The sequence below is a fragment of the Bos indicus x Bos taurus genome, chromosome 5 (genome assembly GCF_003369695.1).
Source record: "Bos indicus x Bos taurus breed Angus x Brahman F1 hybrid chromosome 5, Bos_hybrid_MaternalHap_v2.0, whole genome shotgun sequence".
NCBI classification, from domain to species: Eukaryota; Metazoa; Chordata; class Mammalia; order Artiodactyla; family Bovidae; genus Bos; species Bos indicus x Bos taurus.
In genome coordinates this window covers 35125026-35136802 of record NC_040080.1, presented here as the reverse complement: position 1 = coordinate 35136802, position 11777 = coordinate 35125026, and the positions used below count along the sequence as shown (strand labels likewise).

Genomic DNA, 11777 nt, shown 5'->3' with positions numbered 1-11777 from the left:
AAAGTACACTGCACAGTTCAGTTCAGTTCAGTCGCTCAGTCGTGTCTGACTCTTTGAGACCCTAAGAATCGCAACACGCCAGGCCTCCCTGTCCATCACCAACTCCCAGAGTTCACTCAGACTCACGTCCATCAAGTCAGTTATGCCATCCAGCCATCTCATCCTCTGTCGTCCCCTTCTCCTCCTGCCCCCAATCCCTCCCAGCATCAGAGTCTTTTCCAATGAGTCAACTCTTCGCATGAGGTGGCCAAAGTACTGGAGTTTCAGCTTTAGCATCATTCCTTCCAAAGAAATCCCAGGGCTGATCTCCTTCAGAATGGACTGCTTGGATCTCCTTGCAGTCCAAGGGACTCTCAAGAGTCTTCTCCAACACCACAGTTCAAAAGCATTAATTCTTCGGCACTCAGCCTTCTTCACACTCCAACTCTAACATCCATACATGACCAGAGGAAAAACCATAGCCTTGACTAGACGAACCAAGGGCTCAATTCTGCCTGAGGGATTCAGCTTTGATTTCATAGTAAAGACTTCAGCAGATAGTTACAAAAACAGGAAGTTGCCTGATTGACAGAGTGAGTTGCGGTCAACCAGAAGGGCATTTAAGCAAAACTCCTGTAGCCTGACCTGAGACCTGGAGAAGTAGCAATGTTGGAGCTTTCATATAGAAGACAAGAGAGGACCCAGAAAGGATGAACTGGTCTAGCAGGCAATGTTCAAATCAGAAAGAGTTTTACACGTTCAGTCAATCAATTAAAATGATTTCCCCATGTACAAAAGAAATTGACCAAAAAAAAAAAAAGTTTGAGCAGGGACTGTGGGACTAGAGGAAGGGGGTGGGAGAAACAGAGATTGGGCAAACTCTCAAAAATCATGCATGTGCTTCTTACTATGCAAAAAGCAACATTTAAAATTATCTGTTTTAGATGTCGGGCATCCACTGTGTAATTTTGAGCAGGGGCATGCGGGAAAGTTGCTCTGGGGAGAGTCGTTAAGTCAGGTGGGCAGGCAGCCTGCTCAGGAGGGAACGGCCATCAAGGTCTGTGATCTGTTTTGTTTTTGTTTTTTTTTCCTCCTCCTTGACATGGTACATTTTCACATCAAAGATACGCACATGCCAAGGCACTAATCCAAGGGTAACGTGTTTGAAACGCTAGCATCTTCCTCCAACCCCACGGGTGAGCTGAGAGGTGGATAAGGGTCTGAGCTGGGTGCAGGGGAGGAATTTTCGTGTTGGAAGAAACGCTACCCTCTGGGGGCAGTGTAGGGGAAACACAGCCTCAAGACTCTTCCTGCTGATGCAATCTGCAAGAGAGCCCGCAGACTTCGCAGCCCGGGCCAGTCTGCGACGCGCCAGCCACGTGTGCCCGCCGCCACCCCGGCCGCTTCCCCAGATCCGCGCCTCCCGGAGCGCTCGGGACGCAGGGCCTCTGCCTCCGCTCGCCTCTAGCTGCTGTGTTCGAGCTCTGGCCCCACGATGAAGGTAACCGCTTGTGATAATGACTGTACTTGTACAACAATGTGTGTATGAATAGAGCCCGCGATTCCTCAGACAGAGTTGGCAGACAGGGGACGGAGGAAGAACCGGCTCGCTGGTTGCCAGGCAAAACGCTTGCAGCATCTTCCTTATCAATGAAGCTCGGACCGAACCTTCCCTTCATTTTTCTCTTCAGATTTCTGCTCAACTCGTCACAGGATGTGCCGCCTCAAGGTTTTTCACAGCTGTATTTGTGAAGCGAGATAAAAGGCGGCACGTAGCTCCTTCCCCTGCCTGTTTTGAAGTATAGAAAGGGAGAGGAAGCTCTTCTCAATTTCTAAAATGCACAGGAGGTGGGGGGTTTTGGAGAAGAGGTCTGGGGGTGTCCCTGGTAGTACATGGCGGTTTTCTGCCGGCTGTAAGTCACAAAGGTTCAGGACTAGGTGATGGTGGGAGATGGAAGGAATCTGTCCCACCTCTATTAAAAACAGAAGGCTCTTCTTATTCTGTTCTTTGTGGAAATTCAAGCTTCTAGGAGTTAGTTACAAATCATCAAATAAGCCTAAGGGCTTTTTTTTTTTTTTTTTTTTAAATTCAAGAGCACCCTAGTGACATTTATTCTTATGCTAATCAAGGATAAAGAGCCTAGCTGCTTATTACTTAGAAAGGTGTAGAAATGAACCCTTTTAAGGGTTCTGTTTTCCCACGTTGGAAAACTGCAATTATTTTAAAAGACCGAAGCATGGGCAAGTGCTATTGCTATCCAACATCCTGGAAGCAGGCGAGTCCTATATGTAGTCTGAACTTTGAGGAGAAAAAGGCCACGGTTCAGAGTTTCCTAGGCGAGCATTAAGTACAGTTGCTAACTGGGTTTACCCACAACCCATCCCAGTCTACAACTGTGCTTACAAGAAAGGATGTCTTTTCACCAAACAAACATTTCCACTGTGATTAAGCAGGAAATGAGTGGAAAATGTAGTTCTGTATTAAAAGGGATCATGCAAATGTGCTGTGTTGAAAAAAGTCTCTAGAGAGTTCTATTTCTGGCTTGCTCCTGTCTAATTTCAGATGAAAAATATACTCTGAGTATCAAATTCGTGAGTAAAAGGAGAGAATTATGAGAATAAACAGTCTTGCTTTTCAGCTTTCTCCTGTCCCAGGTGGAATTTAATGGATTATGCATTTTTGTAAATTCATGGGTGCTTTAGCATGAGTACAAAACCCCCGGCCCTTTACACAGGAAACTGGAGGATCTCTTCAAGTAGTCTCATCTCTGTTTTCTTATATTTTACTAAGATTAAGAAAGAAATGATTATGTGTTACCTTTCTACTCACCTTTTACCTCAGTATTTATATCATAATCATCATTTTAAAAAAATGATTTGCACATGACACCATGATAAGATCTGCTGTGCTGCTGCTGCTGCTGCTTAGTCACTAAGTCGTGTCCAGCTCTTTGCCACCCCATGGACTGCAGCCAACCAGACTCCTCAGTCCATGGGATTTGCCAGTCAATAACACTGGAGTGGGTTGCCATTTCCTTCTCCAGGGGATCGTCCCAACCCAGAGATGGAAACCGCATCTCCTGTTTGGCAGGTGAATTCTTTACCACTGAACCACCTGGGAAGCCCTTGATAATTTCTGTCCTCAGATAATTTTCCAGGCATAGTCTTGCCTGGGAGCTATTATTTTAAGATGGACACATACAGAACAAACAACCGAGTGAGAAAAATTGCATACACATTGAATAAGATGTGTATAAAAGTGGGAAGTACCTATTATAATTTACTGAATGAAAGTGGAGATGACGTGTATCTGAAAGGACAGAGACAAGAAGTCTTTGTCAGGGATGCATGGTTAAGTGAAGGAAGGGGGCTGTTTGTGTGTGTGCAGGGGGCCCAACAAGGGGCCTGGCAGGGAGGGGGTGGGGATTCACATTCCAGACACAGGATGTGGCCCCTCAGGCCAAGCTCCGAGAAGTGCAGCTAGTTAAGCAGGCCTAACAAAAGGGCATTGGTAGAACCTGAGGTGGTGAGAAAAAAAGAAAAAGCAAGAACAATGGATGAGAGTTTCATTTTGGCCAGTGTTTCATTTAGTGAGTCTCTGTAATAAATAATTTCATCTGATTTTAGAACAATAGAGAAAAAGGAAGGTGAGTTAAGAAAACTTCCATTTGTAATGCCAGAATTTCTCTTGCTTGTCAGGTCATTGAATCTAAGAAGGTCTAAATATTTGAAATGGGCTTAAAATCTTGTGAAAGAAAGTTGAAAATAGTTGATTATTAGAGATTTATGTGAAGAATTAAAATCAAGTTATGGTTTCTTTCAGGAATTGTGTATCTCCCAATTATTTTCATAATTTCAGATATTATCTCTTAGCTCAGATCAGGACTTTTAGCTCTGTAGCAGAGGAAAAACAATTCTCCCTCTATACTTCTTAATTCTTGGCTGATCTGTTGTTGTTTAGTCCCTGAGTTGTGTCCGACTTCTTTGTGACCCCATGGACTGTAGCCCACCAGGTTCCTCCATCCCTGAGATTTCCCAGGTGAGAATACTGGAGTGGGTTGTCATTTCCTCCTCTAGATCTTCCCAGCCCAGGGATTGAACCAGTATCTCCTGCTTTGGCAGGCGGATTCTTTATCAAGAAGCCCTAGTGGCTGAAACATCCCCATAATAAAACATAGATTAATGGGGGAGGAGTAGGGGGGAGCAAGTTTAATAACATGTATACCTCCTGTGTACATCGAAGATATCCAGGAAAACTTGAGTAACTCCTTGAAATGACCCAAGTTACCACCTTAAATATCATCTTCAGCTAAAGACTAAAGAAAGATATTGAAGTTTGGTGCAAGCTAATCATGGAAGGTTATAAAAAAACACACAGAAAACAGGAATAAACTGCATGTTTAAGTCAGTACCTTCTCCTTGTTAAGAGTTTCTAGAGATTTTATTATCCTTCTTTTCCTGGCACAGAGAGGGAGACACCATTCCAAATGGGGATTTCCCTTATAAATGCAACTTCTACTCTGTTTTCAGATATTCTGTTGTGTCTACAACTTTTCAAAAATGATCAGCTCAAAATTGTCCTTATGCTAAAGAGGCATATTTTGGGGGTGGTCTATTCTGCTCCCCTTCAGTGCATTATTTCTGATATCAAGATAATAGACCAGGGGAGGGTTGACCTAAAACAAATAGATTGCAACAAATATTTCTCTGACACAGATGGGTTTATTTGGGGGTCAGCAGGGAATTAAAATTTGGGGTCTGTAACCAAGGCCAGCCACACACAGCAAGTCTCTTTGTAGCAAGGGGAGAAGTCTTTACTCAGGGGAAATGGACATTGGGAGGGCCGTAGTAAACAGAGTCCGTGGCTTTTCGTTGACTTGTTGCTGGAGTCTTTCTTCTTCTTTTTGGACTCTGCTATGATCGTGGGTCTGGGGCTAGAGAATTCCCTTTTCTGTTCTCCTGGGTCATTTAATTAAAGTTTTAAATTTTTTTAAAGAAGGGCACAGCTGGGTAGTATAGTCTAGGGTTATGAGTAAACTATTTCTGTGCATAAATGAAGAATTATTTCTAAACTGTGGGTACCTTACGTGTTTGGTTTAGTTATGTCTTTGAGGGTTTCAGGTTGTCTGATTCTTAGTGGGGGTAAGAAGATGAAAATGAAAGGCTTTCTCTAGCTTATTTTAGGCTTGGCAATTGTTAATCCTCTAACAGATGCCACTCTAGACAAACCTAGTGGAATGGTGAGCCTTATTATGCCCGAGGGGATTTGGTTACCATATTAGAATGAGAATCTGGTAACTTCCAAGATGGACATCATTATCCCAGGCATCTTCTATTTTCTATATAATACTATCATTCTTTCTGAGCACAGGGGGAAACTGTGGCCAATCTGCTCATTTTACAGTTGTAAATATGGCAGTCTTTGTGTCGTAACTTTATCCCCTTAACAGCTGTCCAAATGCTCTAAACATTTAAAGTGACATATGGTAAAAATTCCTACTGATGGGCTTTCCTGAGCCTCTGTAGCCCATTTGGTAATACATGTCAGTGTCCATTCATCTAAGTCTACTGAAATTGGGTGCTGTATAATATCAACTTAAGGTGCAACATGCTTTAAATGTTTTAAAATGGAGTATTGAGGATGCTCTGATTCTAAACCTAACTTTGCAATTGCAAACATTCTTATCATAAGATCTAGTCTATGATTGACAGTATCAACGGTGAATGTGAAGCCAAAGCAGAAAGTCTTTTCTATCACACACGAGGGTTCATGTGTCACTTGCACCTGTGCTTCTCATTTGTCTTCTCAAGTCTACAGGCTGAATTACCTCTAGAAATTGAGTACTTATATCCTTAAAATAACTTAGAAATTAGATCAGTTTATTAATATAGCATAGCATATAAATATTTTCCTATGTCGTATATAGGCCATGCCCTTTTTGTAGGAAAAACCATTTTGCAAAATATTTCTCTCGTGTTCAATGATTAATGGGAGAAAGAAAATCTTAAAGAGATAATCACACTCTGGAAATATAGGGAAAAGGTCAAGAAGAGAGGAAAAAGGAAGACAAGTTAAAAAAAAATAGAGGAAATTACATTACAACAAGCAAAGGTCTGGAAGAGTTGTATTGAAAACATGTGATTCTTTGTGATTGAAAAATTGTGAAATATTTGTAAAATTTGGCTAGTTACATTAACAGGTCTATTTTTCATCTAAAAAGAACTAATTCATTGGTTTTTTTATTTTGCTATGTGGATCTGAATATGTGACCAGTTGCATATACAGTCTAACTCCTCGTCTGAGAAATGAGTTTGCTATTTTGACTGGAAATGTTTAAGAATTCTAGGACATGAAAGTTCAAATTCTGACTCCTTATAAATCTAGATAGAAGGGGCACCTGTTGGGATGTTCTAGGCCAAACGTGCCACGAATGTCTCTTACGTGACCAACAAAGACCTTCACGGAATTTGGGTTTAAGGCCAAGGATGGATTTGCACGCGGTATCACTCAGCAGTTGTTAACGTTCCATCACTATGGTAAAGGGCAGTGTTGCCTAGTACCTTTCGTTTCCTTTTAGCTGATTCAGACTCAGAGTTGTATCGTTTGGATTTTAGTGCTAGATATCAGTGCAGGAATCTATAATGACAATAAATGTTTCTTTGAATTTTGAAGATAAAAGGTGGAGTTAAAATGGAGTTGTACACTGAGGAAACCAGAAGGGAAAGAGACACGTGTACCCCAATGTTCATCGCAGCACTGTTTATAATAGCCAGGACATGGAAGCAACCTAGATGTCCATCAGCAGATGAATGGATAAGAAAGCTATGGTACATATACACAATGGAGTATTACTCAGCCATTAAAAAGAATACATTTGAATCAGTTCTAATGAGGTGGATGAAACTGGAGCCTATTATACAGAGTGAAGTAAGCCAGAAGGAAAAACATAAATACAGTATACTAACGCATATATATGGAATTTAGAAAGATGGTAACGATAACCCTGTATACGAGACAGCAAAAGAGACACTGATGTATAGAACAGTCTTATGGACTCTGTGGGAGAGGGAGAGGATGGGAAGATTTGGGAGAATGGCATTGAAACATGGGAAACGTCATGTATGAAACGAGATGCCAGTCCAGGTTCAATGCACGATGCTGGATGCTTGGGGCTAGTGCACTGGGACGACCCAGAGGGATGGTGTGGGGAGGGAGGAGGGAGGAGGATTCAGGATGGGGAACACATGTATACTAATTAAATAATTTTCTATTAAAGAAAAAAAAATAAAATAAAATGGAGTTGTAAGGTCTGCTTGGGAAAGCATAATATGCATTATGAGGAATTTCATGGCTTTCAAGGTTGGTGAATGGTCTGTATACTTGCAAGGTTAGTGCTGATGTTTATAGAGGAAACACATCCAGGTTTTGAGAAGGACTTCTTTAGTTAACAAAAGTAGAGCTGCTTTATATTTCTAAATGCTATATAAGTTACATAACATTGAATTATAACCTCAAAATCTTCATATGAGGAAAGCATGACAATTATATTATTAACTCCCATTTTACAGATAAGGAAAATGAAGATCAGAAAACCTGCTTAAATTATTTAAGGCCACAAATAGCACAACATGATGAGGAACTAGATATTTTGACTCCTAGTCCAGTGTGCTATCTCCTTCACTGGTGTTCTAATCCTTTTGGGATCTGACATCACTTTATAAATCTTAGAAGAATGTACAATCTCCCCCAACAACATGTACAAATATACGTAGGCACAAAATTTTATATCTAAATTATTTGTTGTTAAAATCAGGACAGTGTAGTCCATATAGCATGGAAGACTGGTGGAAGATACTGAAATAATCTAGTTTTTACAGCACTGGAGAGCTATTGGCTCTTACTCCTGTAATCAGCTAAAAATATAAGCAAGAGTTCCACACTGCTCTTTGAATATCAAACATACCTGCCTCTAGGGACGTCCCTGGTGGTCTAGTGGCTAAGATTCTGAGCTCCCAATACATGGGTCCCAGGTTTAATCCCTGGTCAGGGAACTAGATCCCACATGCTGTAGCTAAGTGTTTGATGTCACAACTAAAAATCTCACATGCTGCAACGAAGATCAAAGATCTTGGATGCCACAATTAAGACCTGGCACAGCCAAATAAATCATTTTTTTTTTTTTTTAAAAAAGAAGATGCCTGTCTTTAGACCAAACAGAAAGACAACCAATATTTTCTTTGTTTTTTAACCATACATGTTATCAGTTTCTTCTTTCTATCTCATAAAGACCCAAGGTGTAGAGTGTAGGGGAGGAAAACACATTTTCTTCTATCTTTTAGGTTCATTTCTTGGTGTTTTGCAAATTAGGCTGACCAAAGAGAGTGTAAGAAGAGGAGAACCGTTGATTATCTCTGCAGTTTGCATAAATACAGGAGAAACTCAGTGCTGACTAACTCACAGGGTGGTTAGAATGTGGGTTTATATAACATCCTAACAAAGAAAAACACATTTGTAGAGAACTGATGAGACAAAGGCAAACGTTTTAGATTTCCAAGGGCAGCAGTCTGTGGGGAGGTAAATATACAAGGGATACGAATGGGGTAAGATTTTTTTGTTCAGGTCCATCTCAGGACTGACTTTCTGGCTCCTTTGTGGCTATAAAACTTCAGCTGGCGATGAGACTTTGGGCAGTCCTCATTTCTCAAAAGTTTCTACTTTTAGTCGGCGAAAGGGAGGCTCCAGGGAGGCTTCCTGGTGTGTCTGTTGGCTCTCTTGTGCCTTCAGCTTAAAATAACCCTTATCCCAAAGTGGCGTATTTTGGGATGTCATATTTTGATCCTCTGCAATGGTCAAGAGCAGAATTTAATTCGTGGAAGCTGCACCTGAGTTTATTTGATCTTCATCTCATTTTGAAGTGTATACATGGCCATTTCATTAAACAGGGCTAATACATAATTTCTTAGTGGAGTTTAGTAGTTTGGGGTGCTTAGGTTTCCCATCTCATTAATAACTTCCTGCCCAAAGGGAACATCTACATGGCTGTGTTGCTACCAGATGACCCCTGCCTTAGCATATTTGGCCCAAGTTCAACCATCTTTCACTTCTTTCTTCTCTTATCCCCCTCACCCCACTCCATTCCAATCAGATACTGTATTCTACGGATTCTATTTTATTTGTTTCTAATATGTTCTCTCTTTCCCATTGCTGGTGTAACAACAATTTATGCTCTCATTATTTCCTGCTTGAATTATTTCGAAAGTCTTTCAGTTGGTCTCAAGATTAATTTTTTAAAATTTTCCTAATGCATTATTTTGATTATGTCACTCACCCACTCAAAATTCCTCTATGACTTTCCCATTGTCTGTGGAATTTAACTTAGTGCATGAAGCCTTTTTCTAATCTATCCTCTCTTTTATGTGTATGTGCTCCTCCAGTCATAGTGGAGGATTTACTATTCTTCAAGATGAGCCTTCACATTTCCATATATTCATGTCTAACTCCTTCCTTCCTGGACTTTGCTGGTGTCCAGTGGTTAAGAATCTGCCTGCCAATGCAGGAGACACTGGTATCATCCCTGGTCTGGGAAGATTCCACATGCTGCAGAGGAGCAACTAAGCCCGTGCACCACAGCTACTCAGCCTTGCTTTAGAGCCCAGAAGCCACAACTACTGACCCTGAGTGCTCTAGAGCCTTATCCCAAAGTGGCATATTTTGGCATATCATATTCTGATCCTCTACAATAGTCAAGAGCAGAACTTAATTCATGGAAGCTGCACCCAAATTTATTTGATCTTCATCTCATTTTGAAGTGTATACATGGCCATTTCATTAAACAGGGTTAATACATAATTTCTTAGTAGAGTTTAGTAGTTTGGGGTGCTTAGGTTTCCCATTTCATTAATAACTTCCTGCCCAAAGGGAACATCTAGCTGTGTCTCCACAACTAGAGACACCACTGCAATGAAAGGCAAGTGTACCACAACTAGAGCATAGCCCCCACTCACCTCAACTAGAGAAAGCCCGTGCACAGAACTAAAGATCCAGTGGAGAAGGCAATGGCACCCCACTCTAGTACTCTTGCCTGGAAAATCCCATAGACAGAGGAGCTTGGTGGGCTGCAGTCCATGGGGTCGTAGAGAGTCAGACACGACTGAGTGACTTCACTTTCACTTTTCACTTTCATGCATTGAAGAAGGAAATGACAACCCACTCCAGTGTTCTTGCCTGGAGAATCCCAGGGACAGAGGAGCCTGGTGGGCTGCCGTCTATGGGGTCGCACAGAGTTGGACACGACTGAAGCGACTTAGCAGCAGCAGCAGCCAAAATTAAAATAAATAATTTTCAAAAAAATTCCTTCCTTGCCATTTATACCTTCGTCCCATCTGTCCCCTCCATGATGCCACTCATCATGTAGCTCATCCCCATGTTCTTATGTGACTTGTTTTACAGTGGAGTGTAAAACAGTGACTTGTTTTACAGTGGAATGAGAACGTGAAAGATGGGAAGGTTAAGAGTAGAGTCTCCTTTTGGAGTCAGGAAATAAGATATTGATCATATCCTACAATCTCAGCACTCACCTTTCCTCTCTTGCGTGAACCCTGTACCATCAGTGGTGTTTTTTACAGATACTGGTTGAGCTAAATCAACGTCCACTTTCTAGACTTCCTAGATTCAGATTCATTGATTCTGTTTTATATTTCTTTGTTTTCAAACTGTAGATACATTGTTTCCACATCGGAATTTATTTGATGTCAGAACTGTAATTGACTACCAAAATATAGAGGGTTATAAAAACACAGACAACAGTAAACACATGTTTTAATGCCTATTGAAGGATTCATTTCATACAGCTACTGACTGATGTTTTTAGAGTGTCAGTGGTGAAACTGTACATAGATTGTAAGCATACATTGAAAACATTTCTGGAGAAGTTCATTCAAAAAGATGCTACATAACAATATGAACTGGACCCATGAAAATCATAAGAAACAAACTCGATAATGCCGGTTCACTAAATCACTACTGCCTTCAGATTTAGGCAGTATGTAAAGAGAAAGGGTCCCTGCCACACCCCAAGGAACTGGCTAGAATTTAGAACAAATTCTAAGTGTCTAGGAATGTTAACTAGTTCCAGTACTGTTTAACATGGGGATTTTTTGTTGTTGTTGCAAACCAAGCAGTTTTTAAGCAAACTAATTAATGCATAGGCTGGCAAACAAATCCAACAGAAGAGGCACTTAGAGGCAGTGTTCATCGAACACTGGAATTTTGAAAGAAAAAACCTCTTAGGTCATTTTAGGCATTTACTTCTGCTAAAGAAGGATTGTTCTTTTAAGTTTATTTTTCGAGCTTTCAATTCTATTCCACTCAAATACCTCAAGAACCAAGACTTCTCAAATCTTCTGTGGACAATTTTGCCACTTACTATAGTTACTCTTTAAAAGTTTCCTGAAAATTAACTTATTTTTCTTTACTTTTGGGGCTGTGTTCTATTTGTTCTAATTAGTAGTGTCAGTAATTTAGTGGATATGTGGATATCGTATGTCAATAATGTTTATGCTGCTTTAATTATTTCATGCTTGCCTCTTACATTAACATTGTGTCTGAAAACAAAACAAAAAACATCATGTCTGCTAGTCCAGCAGGCAACCAGGCGTCTTTCCTCCTCTTGATGATGTTCTTAGAACATTTATTCACAATAGCCCGTCAGTCTACAATTTGATGTTAAAAGACAACATTTTGATGCTGGGAATAAGGGGTCCTTTGCAACCACATGAACTTAACTACACACTATGAG

At 40.7% G+C, this 11777-nt stretch overlaps 1 protein-coding gene across 1 annotated transcript in view; it reads left to right on the top strand.

The window, feature by feature from the left end:
* The first annotated feature begins 1331 nt into the window (after nucleotides 1-1331).
* BCAT1 (branched chain amino acid transaminase 1) overlaps nucleotides 1332-11777 on the top strand; it is a 119005-nt gene continuing 108559 nt past the window's right edge. The window contains exon 1 of the mRNA XM_027541552.1: nucleotides 1332-1480. Coding sequence (XP_027397353.1) covers nucleotides 1475-1480 — 6 coding nt within the window. The 5' untranslated portion in view covers nucleotides 1332-1474. The remainder of the gene's footprint in view (nucleotides 1481-11777) is intronic.